Here is a 13,751-nt window from a genome sequence, read left to right on the forward strand (position 1 = left end):
GTCCAAACTCCCGTTTGCATCGCAGAACGAGCCTTCTCTTACCCCACCCCCCGCCCAACCTCGACCCTCACTATCCCCACGCCGCGGCCAAGCAAATGCCTGGGCTAGGCCCGGGCCAGCCGCGGTCTGAGGGTGCCCGGCGGGGCAGACCCACTCTGGTGCGACCCGTCTCTCCGGCACGCAGCGCGCATCGTGCCGAGGCAGGGACCCAGGCGGGGCTGCCCGACCCTCCCCGATCCCGGCCCAGCCCGGCCCGGCCGCTCCCTCCCCGCCCCGCCGAGGCCGCCCCGTGCCCGCAGCTCGGTTTGTGTTTGAAGGGGTTCCCGCCCGCCGCCGCCCCGCCGCCAGGGGGCGCGGCGGCGGCGGGGCCCGGGATGCGCCCTACCTGCCCTGCCGCTCCCGGGCCGCGCGCCGCTGCCCAGCATGCCCCGCGCCGCCGCGCCACCGTGACGTGTGTGCGCCGCGCCGCGGAGCCTGCCGGGAAATGGAGTGTCGGGAGGGGAGGGCAGGGGAGGGCTGACATTGGGGTTGTGAGCTCCTCAGCGGTCGCTCGGGAGCAGAAAGCAGGAGAAGCTGTGGTGGGTGAGGGTCCCTTTCCACCCGGTGGCGAAAGGCAGTGAGCCCGCAGCTTGGTCCCGGGCCTGCCGCCGCAGGGGGGATGGAGCAGGCAGGTGCCCGCGCAGAGAGCGCCCAGGTCGGCCAGGCTCCGGCTCCATCCTCGGCGCTCGTGATGCGACTGTTTCTGTCAGGGCAAGTTAAAAGTGATGGGGTGGGGGGAAGGGGGTAAGGTCACCAGAGATGTTTTCTTTATGGCTTTTGTTTCACTGCGTGCAGTTCTGTCACACGCGGGTGGCTCCGTGCCCTTTCCCACACAGCCGGGCAGCCCCTTCCCTCCTGCTCGCCCTCCCCTCGGCTGGCATCCTGAACGTCGGGGTTTGCCCCGCCTATTGAAAATTTAGCTTTCCGAGTCCGTTTCATCAACGAGTTGGAGCAGCCCGTGGACTCCCAGAGCAAAAAGTACTATTTTTAGGTAGAGAATAGCAAATGCAATCAGTTGATTGGGTGCTGCGCATCAGTGCCGGCAGTGAATGGATAGCCAGCTGCAGCTGCTTATGCAAGCGCTCGCTCAGGGCACATCCCGCTCGTATCAATTCCTTCCCCACAGTCGCCCCGATCCTGGCACTGGTGACCACCGACCGGTGTAGGTACCAAGGCATAATCAGGAATCATCTGCTAATGGAAAATTGAGTGGTTATGGGGTTTGCCCTCCATCAGAGGAGAGGTTGTATTGTCCGGTCATTTGACTCATCTGCTCACGCCTGGGAGGTAGCAAAGGATGGCATCTTCATTACACCCGCACAGAGCTAATGACTGGAGTCATTAATCACAGAATCAGTCATTTCCCTTCTGTCTCTTCCCTCCTCCCCCTCCTCCTCCTCATCCCTTCAGCCTTCATTTCTGACCTCACTGCCTGTCAGAAGGCTCTCATGCTGCCTGCAGGCTGGCAGCAGTAGCTGGAGGCGGGAGCTAGCCACGGGACCTTGGTTCTGTTCTGCCTTCATGTTTCTTGAGGTTGTGGTGGTGCAAGGGTCATCAGTAACATGGGTCCTGTTCCAGCTCAGCTTTCACTGCTTTAATGATGTCTGAGACAGGTTTTACTGTGACATGGGGCTGCACAGCAGATCAGGAAATGCTGAGGCTTGGACTTTGTGGGAGCAGGGAGAAGCCCAGCTCTGGGCTGTGTCCTTCACACACCAGCAGTGCCATGGCTCTGGTGCTCCTGGAAGCACTGCTGGTCCCGGTGGCATCTAAGCAGTATCCCACAGCCAGCCCTGCTCGAGGGCTGATGTCCAGGTCCAGAAGCTCAGAGTTCTCTGCCAGAGGAGGAGGCAAGCCCTGGGTTTAGCCATTTCCCTTAACCCTGTGCATGTCCTCTCTGCCTGTGTGCCCAGGCAGGAGAGGAGCACAGCCAGCACTGTGCCAGCAGCTGCGGGGCTCTACCCAGACCTTGCAGCAAAAGCTGCAGCACATTTCCAGCTCTGTTTGCTCACCCACTCCAGCAGCTACCAGCCAACACTGAAGAAAGCACTAGCATAATGCAGTAATTCTTGCCACCTTCAGGTTTTGGTGTCTTCTGTGTGTTTCTGTTTAGAACAGAATAGTTCAGTTGGAGAGAACCTCCTTCTGAGCAGTGATCTGGAGCAGGAGAGATCAGCGACATGAGCAGCAGATGTCACCCTGGCTAGGGTTGCAAAATAAAATGAGTGAGGTTTACAGTCTCCTGTTTCATGCTGTGCTTCAGGCTCTGAGCAGAACACCCCGGCAGAGCATCCCCCACCAAAGCACCAGCAATTCTCTGGGGGTACTGATCTACCTGGGGAGGGGGTGCTGGGTTCTTTCCTGCTTCCTGGCATCACCATGGAAATGCCTCCCCCCTGCCAATGAATAAAGGGTGGACATCAGCACTGAAGCAGGGTGGTCTGGCAGATTTTGTGTGAGCACCCACACCTGAAAGTGAACAGTGTGAGGAAAACTTATAGTAGGAATGAGGAAATAAACGTCCAGTGCATGCTGAGGAGAAAACAAAGGACTCTCTGGGTTTGGTTAGAGGTGATAACAATGAGTCAACGATGTTACCCAGCATGTCAGTATGGGGACCCTGTGCCATACCAGGGAAGAGCAGGGAGACTGTTCAGCCTGGGGCACCAGTGCTCCTGACCTCTGGTAGCCAGCTAGCCAGCAGGGCTGGGTAGATCGCCACCATCCCATGGGCAACGAACATGCAAATTCTTTGGAGCAGGGAGAGAGCCAACTGCCTACGTGAAGCCCTGCACAGCAGCCCCGGGGTGGGGGCGGCAGCAGCGATTTGAGGGGGTCCCTGTGGTGCCATGGGGACTTGGAGAAAGGGAGGCAAGCACTGGGGGGAGAAAAGGGGTCACAAAGCATTGCATTCAGGAAATCACCAGGTGCTGGCACTCAAGGGTGTTGCACATTTGGGCTGCCGGATTCGTCGTTCTGAGGCGTGAGGCTCCCCGAAGGTTGAGGTGCCAGTGGAGGGCTGCGGGGTGACCGCAAGAGTGAGCAGTGTTGGGATCTGAAGCCCGAGAGCCATCCTCCCGCGGTGCCACGAGAGGGCAGCAGGTCCTCACGGACCGCACTGCCCACAACTGCCCCGCAGCCACCCGTGACAGGGCCCCACGGTGCCCCACCAGCTGTTCAGGGGCTCGACGGAGGTGTCCCACGGGTGTGCGCTTGCGAGTTTGCACAGCCCAGCTTGCAGCCTTCTGTGGGTCTGCTCTCATACGCTTCATACCTCCCTGACAGGATGCATAGAGCCCTCAAATCTTTCAGGCTGGGAGAGACCTTTGAGATCATCGAGTCCAGCCAGTAACCCAGCACTGCCAGGGCACCACCGAACTATGACTCCCAGCACCACACCTACAGGGCTTTGAAACCCCTCCAGGGATAGGGACTCCACCACTGCCCTGGGCTGCCTGTGCTAGGGCTTGACAACCCTCTTGGGGTAGATACTGTTTCTCATGTCCAACTTAAACCTCCCCTGGGATAAGCTGAGGCCATTTCTTCTCATTCTATCACTTGATACTAGGGAGAAGAGACCTATCCCCACCTCACTCCAGCCTCCTTTCAGGGAGCAGCCCCAGCCTCCTTTTCTCCAGGCCAAACAACCCCAGTTCCCCCAGCTCTTCCTCATAAGAATGTGTCTTTACCCATGCCAGGGGGTAGCTGTGTTCCCCAAAAGGCAGGTGGCAGTTCCTGGGTGAGCCCTTCCCTATCCTTGCCCAGATGGGAGCCCCAGGGACATCAGCCTTGCCGGATTCTTGGTGGTTTGGCCCAGCCAGCCAGAGCTGCTGCTGGTATTGCATTTCCTGGGCAGTAGCAGGGGCTGGCACTGCACTTACTGCACGCAGGGCTCCTCTGGCCATTGCACTCACATTTTCCTCACAGCCCCAAGCAGTGTTTGCCCATCACTAACAGTGGGCAGCATTAAATCTGTCCAGGCTCTTCACAGACCTGCTGGTTACCACACTGACAATATCTTACTGCAAGAGAAATTCTCAGGCAAACACAACTATTGATTTTCTTTCTGACTCCCTTTCAGTGGATTTACCAACAAATAGGGTATTATTCCACCAAGTAATAAAGGGGCAGCCTATGCCAGAAGATGAGTAGTGGCTGTAAATCCCCTCTGTCCTGCCCATGGTGGCATTAGGTCTGTTCACCTAGAGGGTGATATAAAGGGGAGGTGGACCAGAATTGCCTCTTCCCTGCATCAAATGCAAAACCCTGGTCCTAAATTAGGCCCCACTGAGCAGCTGGTTGGTGGTGGTGGCGTTAACCTGCTGAGCCTGGAAGAATCCCTGCCTGGGTCTGCTCCTGACCTGGGTCTGTTCCTGACATTCCCTCTATAGCTTCAGCAGGAGAGCCGCCTTCTCTCCTCGTTCCACGCATTTCTGCTGTTGAAGAGCTACCACATCCTACCCCTGATGTTGTTACATTCTTGTGGCAAGTGGAGTGATTCCCAGTTTTGGAATGAGTTGGGATCTCTTGGAAGAGATGCTGTATAAAATGCTGGACCACTCACAAACCCCTCATCTCCTGTGAGTTCCCAAGTCAAAACTCCAATGCAAAAGAATTAGGTATGATGCTTTCATTACAGTTAACGTTGTTACCAAGCTTCCCTCTTGTCCAAGCACTAGGAGGTGCTGCTGATAACGCTGGAAGCGCCTCCCCACATCTGCAACTGCCACATCCTGAGCAGGGACCTCTGCAAGCCGTGCCAGCAGTCCCCTCATGCTGTGGAGTTATTAAATCCTGGTGGAGCTGGGAGCCAGAGCCAGGCACCCCACGAGGCGAGCGGTACCTCTGCACACTGCGCTGCTCCTCCTCCCGTTCTTACGCAAGGCTTGGTGCTTGGCGGAGGGCTGTTGTTGTATTCATCTTGTTGTGTTGTTGGTTTGGGTTTAAATTCATATTTCAAGCAAACAAACAAACTAATAGCTCTCACAAGTTGCCCTGATGCGTCTAACCACATCCGCGGCGCTCTGCTTCCAAGCAGATGCTGCCAGGACCCCAATGAGTTGCCAGCGGCGGCAGGGAAAGCGTGTGCAGATGTCGGGGCTGATAAGGAATCCTGTCCTCACTGCTGCTGCTGCTGCTGCAGCCCCAGCAGCCAAACCTCAGCCTCCTGCCAGAACAGGATCCTTGAAGTACCCTCGGAGTGAAGCAGAGGCTTTGCCAGAGCAACCTGGGTGCCCTGTGAGGTTGTCCCATTCTGCAAGGGGCTCATGCAATGTGGATGTGAATGCTAGAGCTGGGCTTACATACTCTGCACTGGACCCAGCCCGCAGTGAGGACAACAGGAGCATTTCTGTTGGCTTCACAGGCAGCTGGAGGTGGCATTGCAGTGATATGTTGCAGGAGCTGGTTTCGATTCTCTCCGAGTCCTTTGACTTCTCAGGAACAGGGTTGGGCTGCTCCTGTTTTCCTTCTAGATGCAGCCAGTCAGCTGGGGCTCAGCACTGACAAACACTGTACACTGACCTGGTAGTAGAAGCCAGACTGAGTTTCCAGGAACTTGGGAGGTTTCTCTAGTTCACTGTCAGGTTTTCCATGGGGAGAGTGGGCTGGCCCCTAGTCTCCCTAAGCAGATAACAAAAACTCATCTCAGAGGTAGGAGAGAGTGAGATAGAGGGACCCCGATGCCTTCTTCCTGGGCTACAGTTGCAAAGGCAGGTCCAGGAACAAAATAATATGTTTGAGGGGAAAATACCTCTCAGATCTGATTAATTCCTCTGTGAGACGTTGTGAGTAGTGGCTTGTTGTGGGTGGGAAGATGGGGAAGCACGTTCTCTGTCAAGGAAATCACCAGCTTTCCAGGGATGAGACACCTGGAGCTGATGCTTTCTGCTCCTTAAACAAGCAGATGAGGAGCTGCAGTTCCTCTTCACTGCCTCTCCCCAGCTCTGGAGGAGCTGGCTTACAAGCAAGGTGTGCAGCTGGCACTCCCAGATAGGCTTTAATAGCAGAAATGGGATGACTATTTTGTTAGGACTGTACTTAAGCCCCCAAACCTCATTCCACAAAAGCTACCAGAAATTGCTATCCAGTGCTGATGACTTCCAAGTGCTCATCTGGATGAGAGCTGGTAATTTGGCAGTGAGGCTTGTCTCCCTCTGCTGAGCCATGTCCTATTTTATTTTCCCACTTTGGAGTTGTACCCAGAGCCTTTTTGGCACAAGGAGATGTCATGGATCTCTTGCCAGCACGCTGACCCAGTGAGCTCAGCTGCAGTAACCCCTTAACCTCCCCAGGAAGCCAGTCTGCAAAGCAATCCTTTCCCCAGGGCAACTGGAGCTTCAACTCTTCTGAAGAAGATTAAATGCAAACAGCTTTTTCCACCTTACCTATGAAGCCTGCTCTGCTGACAAGGCTACCATGAGTCACCAATCTTCATGGCTTCTGTGGAAGTGGAGCTGTGCTACCCACAGTCTTCTACCCTACTTTGTTTGCAGACCTCTGTGCTTTATCCTGTGCAGCTCCCTTTGATGTCTGCTACTCCTGGAAGGACTTTGCTCCATCATTTGTTAGAGGTGTGATGTAACAGTTCTGTACAGGAGGATGTTAGGTCATGGCTGAACTTTCCAGCCAGGTGGTTCTGTGATTCTATCTGGATTTCCTTCAGGAAAAAGGAGGAACCCTCACTTAGAGAGGTGGTCTAGCAGCTGGACCATGCCACCCACCCAACCTGGGCTGTCTCCAGGTCTTCTTCCAGGTGTTGGTGGAAATCCCTAGGTTCAGTTTGCACAATGGTTTTCAGTAAGCCTTTTAGAAAGGCTTGAAGCTGTGTGCCAGATCTCCAGACCAGCCTTAGCTAAGCTTAGGCTAAGCCATAGCCTGAGTTAAGGACACATCCAGACACCTGATGCTAGTGGCCTGTAATTCTTGGCTAGAAGACCAATAGCTGAGAAAGGAAGGCATGATGTGCTGTTGTAAAATCACGAGATAGCTGAATCCACTTTCTCTTCACCTCTCTTCATCTTCTCCCTTAATGCAAGGCTCCACAACTTCCTTCCCTAGGAGGATTTCTGAAATCACTGCTTCAGCTCTGGTGAAGAAGGTTCACAGCCCAGAAGGGTCATTGTCATCTCCTTTCTCTTCTACATGTGATTTAGTAGCAATGGTTTTAAGTGTTACTCTTATTCAGCAGCAAGGAGAGCCTCATGGTATCACTTTGTAGCTTCCCTCTTTCTGAGATACCCAGCTCATCATGGTTTCATGGCTTTTCCTTACAAGGCTTGAAGTTGCCTGGAGCTGCTCTTCTAGAAAACAATCTCTCCAAGAACCAGCTCCAACTCTCATTTTCCGTGTCTGTGCACAGCGGTGTCTCCCTAGATGTTGAGATATCTCCTCCCAGCCTTGTTTTAATTAATCTGAGCAATGGTCCCCCCCTTATATTCCACTGAAAGATGTGTTGGCTGGAATTTGCTTGCTCTTCCCACGACAGCTTTGATCCTGCACACAGAAGTGTTTCCTGACAGCTAGACAGCAGGGAAGGGCTGTCCGAGCCTGGAGGGCGTCGGGAGTCATGAGTGAATACTGTGTTTACTTGTATTTCTAATTGACTAGTGCCTTGCCAGATCAGCTGCATGTCACTGCAAGCCAAGGGCATTGAGATAATCCTTATTCCTCCACAGCTCCCTTCTTGGGACCGGGAAGTTCTTCTGGGAGACTCCAGAAGAAAATTTTTCACCATGAGGAACAGTTGGACGTTGAAATCATCTCCCAAGGGAGGCAGTGGATTCCCCTACATTGGACAGTTTTAAAACTCAGCGTGACAGGGTGCTGGACCAGCTCATTTCAGCTACACTATCACCTAGAAAAGTTGGACCAGATGATCCTTGGGATCCCTTCCAACCTGGCATTCTGTAACTCTGTGATTCTGTGAAGTTTGTGCTGGAGGCACCAACCATCCAGCTCATGGTGCTGCAAACCTCATTTGGGCACAGAATGGAGACAGGCTTTACTTCTGTTAAGTCTACCACCAGATTATGAAAGTTGAGCCTTCCTTCTTGGGCCAAGCCATGAGAAGTGTCTGTAGATAAAGAGTTTAACTAGAAGAGTACAGGACAAGGATGGGAATCCCGTCTCCTTTGTTCAGGGCATCACCAGGTGTGATACTTCCCTTGTCCACAGCCAGTGTTTGGATCAAGGCACAACAATGTTTGGCTCTGTGGGTTTATTGCCTTGTGGTTAGGACCACCAGGAAGTTTCACAATGGGTTTCAAAGGCCTGAATATTTCCTGAGAGCAGAGTGCTGACAGTTTGGTTTTGTAACATCTTCATCTAGTCCCTGTGCAGTGAGTTTGTTCCGGCACCCACTTACCCCCTCTGCCAGGGGCTTCATCCCGCAGTGCAGGCTCTTTGCAGCCTCCTTTGAGCCTGTCTCAGTTCCTTGGATAATTTGTCAACCAAAAGAGACAGCTGAGGACCACAGGGACTAGAGAGGGCTGGCGTTGGGGCGGGGGTGAGGGCACTCAGCTCTTTGACCTGGTCCCTGTGGAGAGGTTTCTCTTTGGCAGGGTAGATAGACTTGGGTGGTTTTGTTTCATGTCAAAGGGCAGAAAATGAATCTGCAAGTTACAAAAGAGAAGAAGGAGAACACAATCAGTCCTGTCACTCTAGAAGTGCTTGTCTGGAAATGCTCACACTTTCTGCCCAATCCCAAGTCCTGTTTTTCTCCTTCTGTCTGTGACCTTTCTAGTTCCCTGCTCCCACCTGGGCTACACTTTCAGCAGCTGCATTTATGCTGGCTGCAGCAAAGGCTGGGTTTGGGAAGATGGTTGTGCTGAGATTCATTCAATGTTGTTTGCTTCCTTCTCTCTCCCTAAACCAGAAACAACTGAGCTTGGGAACAAGAAGGAGTTGAAATCCATGCCCTTCATCACCTACCTGTCAGGCCTGCTGACAGCACAGATGCTGTCTGATGACCACCTGATCTCAGGTGTGGAGATTCACTGCGAGGAGAAGGGGCGCTGCCCATCCACCTGCCACTTGTGCCGGCGCCCCGGCAAGGAGCAGCTCAGCCCCACGCCAGTTCTGCTGGAGATCAACAGAGTGGTGCCTCTGTATGCTCTGATCCAGGACAACGATACCAGAGAGGTGAGTGAGCCACTGATGGGCCAGCTCCACCACTCTGGTCCTACCTTAGTCACCTCTCAAGTCTATCTTCCTCAGTCTCTGGATAAATGTTCCCCAGCACAGGGCAGTGCTTCTGTGTGTGTGGGGAATGCTTCAGGATGGTGTTGGCAGTGGAGCTGGCAGATCTTGCTGCCCACCACCTGCAGCCCTCATAGACCTGTGTCTCTTTGCCCTCAGGATGGTGAAGGCACAGCCATAAGCAGCCAGGACCGTGGTCATTCCTGGTGTTCACCCACAGCAGACACTGGTGTGCAGGATGTGTCTTGCAGAGGAGTCTGAGGAGGCAGGCATCAGATCAGTCTGTCACTCAGATCTCAGCCCTAGCTGTGCAAGGGGTGGCCCAAACCCTCCAGCATGGCTTTGCAAAGTGCAGGGCAAGGGTCTAGCCAGCCCTTTGGGTCCAATATCATAGCCACAGGAGGTCACTGTTACTCCAGGAGGAACCAGCCAAGCTGGAGGTCACCCTGCTCCGGAGCTGGGCTCCTCCACCTCCTTCAATAACTTCAGTGTTAATCCTCTGGAGAATGATTTCCCACTTTCTCAGTCCACTGCTGCCACCACCCCCCTCCACAGCCCCCTAACCTCAATCTCAAGCCCTGAAAAATGACAGACCTCCTTAAAATCACCTGTGAGCACTGAGCCTGCACTGGATTAAGGTGCCTGGAGCGAGCCACCAAGCAGCAGCTGTGGGTGGGACACAGAAGGCTGCAGGGCAGGAGGCAATCCTAGCATATGGAGGTGTGGCCACTAGGAATGATGCTTCACCCACAGGCAATGTGGCCACTAGGAATGGTGCCCAGATCCACAGCCAAAAGAGCCCCTGTGCTTATCCTGGCACCCAAATTCCTTCCTTATGAGGACTGTCCCTCCTTGTCTACCTCTTGCTCTTGCTCCTGCTTTCCTATTTATCAACCTTCCTGGTTCTTCCATGCAGCTGTGCCTGACTTACATGCTTTGGTTCCTCTGTCTTTGCAGATCCCACTATTTTCTCACTCTTCATTTCCCCAGCCATGCCTACTCTACCTGCTGGGCAGTTCTGTGTAGGCATTGGGCTGCCACTTTCAGCTTGTCCAAGGTAGTGCTGGGCTGAGGCATTACAGGTGCAGGGAGAGCAGTGGAGAGAGTTGGTTCCCTTTGGGAAAAAAAGAATACTTCCCAGCAGCAATCTGCAGGAAGATAGTTCCTTTGGGGCAGCAGGGGTGGATTAGCCAGCAGGAAAGGGGTAACAGTGAATGCAAGCAGAGCCCAGCAGGATCTGAGGGATCTCTATGGGCCCATCTCGCCACTGACTCCCCTTCCTTGCCCAGCACCCAGATGACAATGCCACCCTGCTTCTCTGGCCCTGCCTGCAAGGTCCCTTCCTCCTTCTTACTTGTCCCCCCAGCTGTGCCAATGCTCCCTTCCCTGCCAAGATCACTTGGGGTGCCTTCTTGTCCTGTAGAGCTGGAGCCTGTTTCACCAGCAGCAGCCTCCATCCCTCCCTCCTTCTCTCCCTCCCCTGGCTCATGCAGAGAGCTGGCCCCATCAGCTGCAGCTGGAGGAGAGCCCACATTGTGCTTTCTGCTGAGATGCTGGGAAAACCACCAAACAAACACACAAACAACAAACCCCACAAAGAAGCAACCAAGCAAGAGAAGCTCCAGATGTCTTCCAGAGGGCTGCCTTCAATGCATCCTTCCTCCTTCTTCTCCTTCCACCTGCTCACCTAGAGGTGGAGGAACATCCCTGGGGAGCCTATCTGTGTGTAAGTCTGCTCACCTTCACCCCAGAGTGCTCTCTGTCAGCAGTCCTGGAGTTAGAGGTGGCAGAGTGAGAGATTTGGGTGGCTGTGGGATGAAGGATACTGCTGGAGCAGGTGCAACAGCACACCAGAAGCTGGCAGTGAGCAACTATTTCTGTATCAGCAATAGTGTGGCCAGCAGGACCAGAGCAGTGATTGTTCCCCTGTGCTCAGCACTGGTGAGGCTGCACCTTGAGTGCTGAGCCCTCACTCCAAGAAGGATACTGAGGTGCCGGAGTGGGACCAGAGAAGGGCAATGAATCTGTTGAAGGGTCTGGAGAGCAGGGCTGGTGAGGAGTGGCTGAGGGGCCTGTTTAATCTGGAGAAGAGGAGGAGACCTCCTCACTCTCTACAACTCCTTGAAAGGAGGTTGGGGCAAGGTGGGGGTCAGTCTCTTATCCCAAGGAATTAGCAAGGAGTTATACCAAGGGTGAGAGGAAATGGCCTCAACTTGCATCCGGGTGGTTGGATGTTAGGAAGCATTTCTTTACTGAAAGAGTAGTGAGGCATTGGAGCAGGCTGCCTGAGGATGTGCTGGAGTCACCATGCCTAGAGATGTTCAAAACACTTGTGGACATGACACTTTGTGGCTTGGTTTGGTGGCCATGGTGGTGTTGGGGCAATGGTTGGACTTGATGATCTTAGAGGGCTTGTCCAAACAGCACAATTCCATGATCCTGTGATTCTGTGTCTCTAGAGTTTGCTGAGAGCTTCTCATATAGCAGCAGAGATGAGGCAGGACACAGAGAAAGACATTTCTCCCACTTCCCTTTGTGTGGTGTTTCCGGTGGGCTTGTCTTTCCCTCTGCCTCAGCACAGTGAGTCAGGCACCTTGACAGTTAGCACATGGTTCAAGGCCATGTTATGGGCTGCTGGTGACCTTGCCAGGCTCTAAGTGCTGAAGTTTCCATGCTGGGTGTCTGCCTCAGGCTCATTTGTGATTTTTCTATGCGTGCATGTTTGAGGTCAGCTCAGAGTGACCATTTCTGAGAGGGAGATTAGGTGAATTTGGTTGGAAAACTCTTTTATTTCCATGTCATTTAGAATGAGGATTTCTTCTTGCTTGGAAGCAAGAGCTTGAAATTTGGATGTGCTCCAGGAGTCAGGTTTTGCCTTTTGCTGCCGAGGGAGCATTTGTGTGGAGGCATTTGTGCTGTGAGCCTAAGGATGCTCTCAGTGTGTGATCAGCAGGGCTTTGATCTGTCTCAGTCCTGCTCAAGCATCACTTCTCCTCCCGGAAGCAGGGACAGACAGTGAAGCAGGGCACTGCCAGTTATTGATGGCCCCTCTTTTCCTTCCTGTGTGCAAAGCAAACTATGGATTTGTGGAAGCAAATATGTGGAAACAGCACCAGGACCAGGAACCTTTGGTGCACCCAGGAGTGCTTTGGTGGGGGTGTGCATGACCAGAGCCATGGGGCAGCCATGGCCAACAGTGGAGAGGAAAGGGGCAGGCATCTTCAGCAGCATGGTCCCTCCTGTTTGTGGTCTGTTTATTTCGCCCCCAAACACCCAAAGCAAGGAGAAAGCCACTCCCGTGGAGCAGCTCAGCCAGCTGCAGAAGAGCTTGGAGGGCGGTGTGGGGAGGGGGGCTCAGGGAAGGGGGGCAGGAGAGATCAGCCTCACTCCTGGTGGGAAATGGCCTCAAACCCCTGTTGTTTGTATTTAAGGAGACAAATGGATGTGGAACCTGGATTTTTAGAAGGCCCCAAGGACCTTGATTTAATTTGAAAATTGAGTCATTGCAGCATTTGCTTGCAGCACACCTAAGCCAGCCTGCAGTGTGCAGCCTTGCTGGGGGGCATCCCCCCCTCACTGCTGGCCCCACAAGCCTCAGCAGGAGCCTGGTGTGGGGCTGGGACCCTGGGAGGGCTCTGAGCCAGAGCTGCTTCACTGCCTGTGTGTGTGAATAGACACTAGAAAGCTGGACACTGTGAAGAAGCACTGGTGGAGAGACACTGGAACAGGTTGCCCAGAGACATTGAGGATTCCTCATCCCTGAAAGTGTTTAAGACCAGGCTGGATGAGGTCTTGAGCAGCCTGGTCTAGAGGGAGGTGTCTGTGCCCACGGCAGGGGGTTTGGAACTGGATGATCTTTAAGGTCCCTTCCAACTCAAGCCATTCTATGAATCAATGATTTCTTTTTCCACCACCCAAGCTGAAAAGGAGCCAGGACAAGCATGGGCAGCGTTTGTAGCGCTGAGGTGCATGTTGTGTTCTGCTCTGGGGTGGGTTTGGTTTTTGCTTGAGTTTGTTTTGTTTTACTATCTGCTAGCTGGCCCTCGTCCTCCTTTTCCTGCTATGGAGCATCCTGCTGCAGCTCCAGCCCACGTCCCACCAGCTGAGCAGGAGAAGAATGGCCCCATTGTAGCAGCCCCAGTGCTGGATGGGGAGCTGTGTGCCGAGGTGTGAGAGCGGAGCCGGCTCCGCGGGACGGGACGGGACAGAGGCTCCTGCAGCGCCAAGCCTGCTGATTTCCCCTGCTGCCAGGTTTTTGCCGTGTCTTCTGCTGCTCCCTTGGGTCCCATAAATAATGGAAACCAGGATGCTGCCCACCCTGGGTCCCTTCCAGCACCCTGACCTTTCTGGCAAAGTCTGCTGTGCCTTCCCAGGATGAGGTGCTGGTGATCCCTCTCCCCAGGGCCAGGCAGCCGGAGGCAGGAGGGTGTGAGCAGCACAGGATGAGATCACCTGCCAACAGCAGTAGAGAAACTTCATCCTCTTTTGCTGTGAACCTGGAGCAGACTTTCAGA

General features: G+C 53.9%; 1 protein-coding gene across 1 annotated transcript in view; it reads left to right on the plus strand.

The window, feature by feature from the left end:
- Positions 1–13,751, plus strand: part of ASTN2 (astrotactin 2) — a 423,548-nt gene that overhangs the window by 303,575 nt on the left and 106,222 nt on the right. The window contains exon 17 of the mRNA XM_054174585.1: positions 8,915–9,180. Coding sequence (XP_054030560.1) covers positions 8,915–9,180 — 266 coding nt within the window. The remainder of the gene's footprint in view (positions 1–8,914; positions 9,181–13,751) is intronic.

The sequence above is a fragment of the Dryobates pubescens genome, chromosome 29, assembly GCF_014839835.1.
Source record: "Dryobates pubescens isolate bDryPub1 chromosome 29, bDryPub1.pri, whole genome shotgun sequence".
Taxonomy (NCBI): domain Eukaryota; kingdom Metazoa; phylum Chordata; class Aves; order Piciformes; family Picidae; genus Dryobates; species Dryobates pubescens.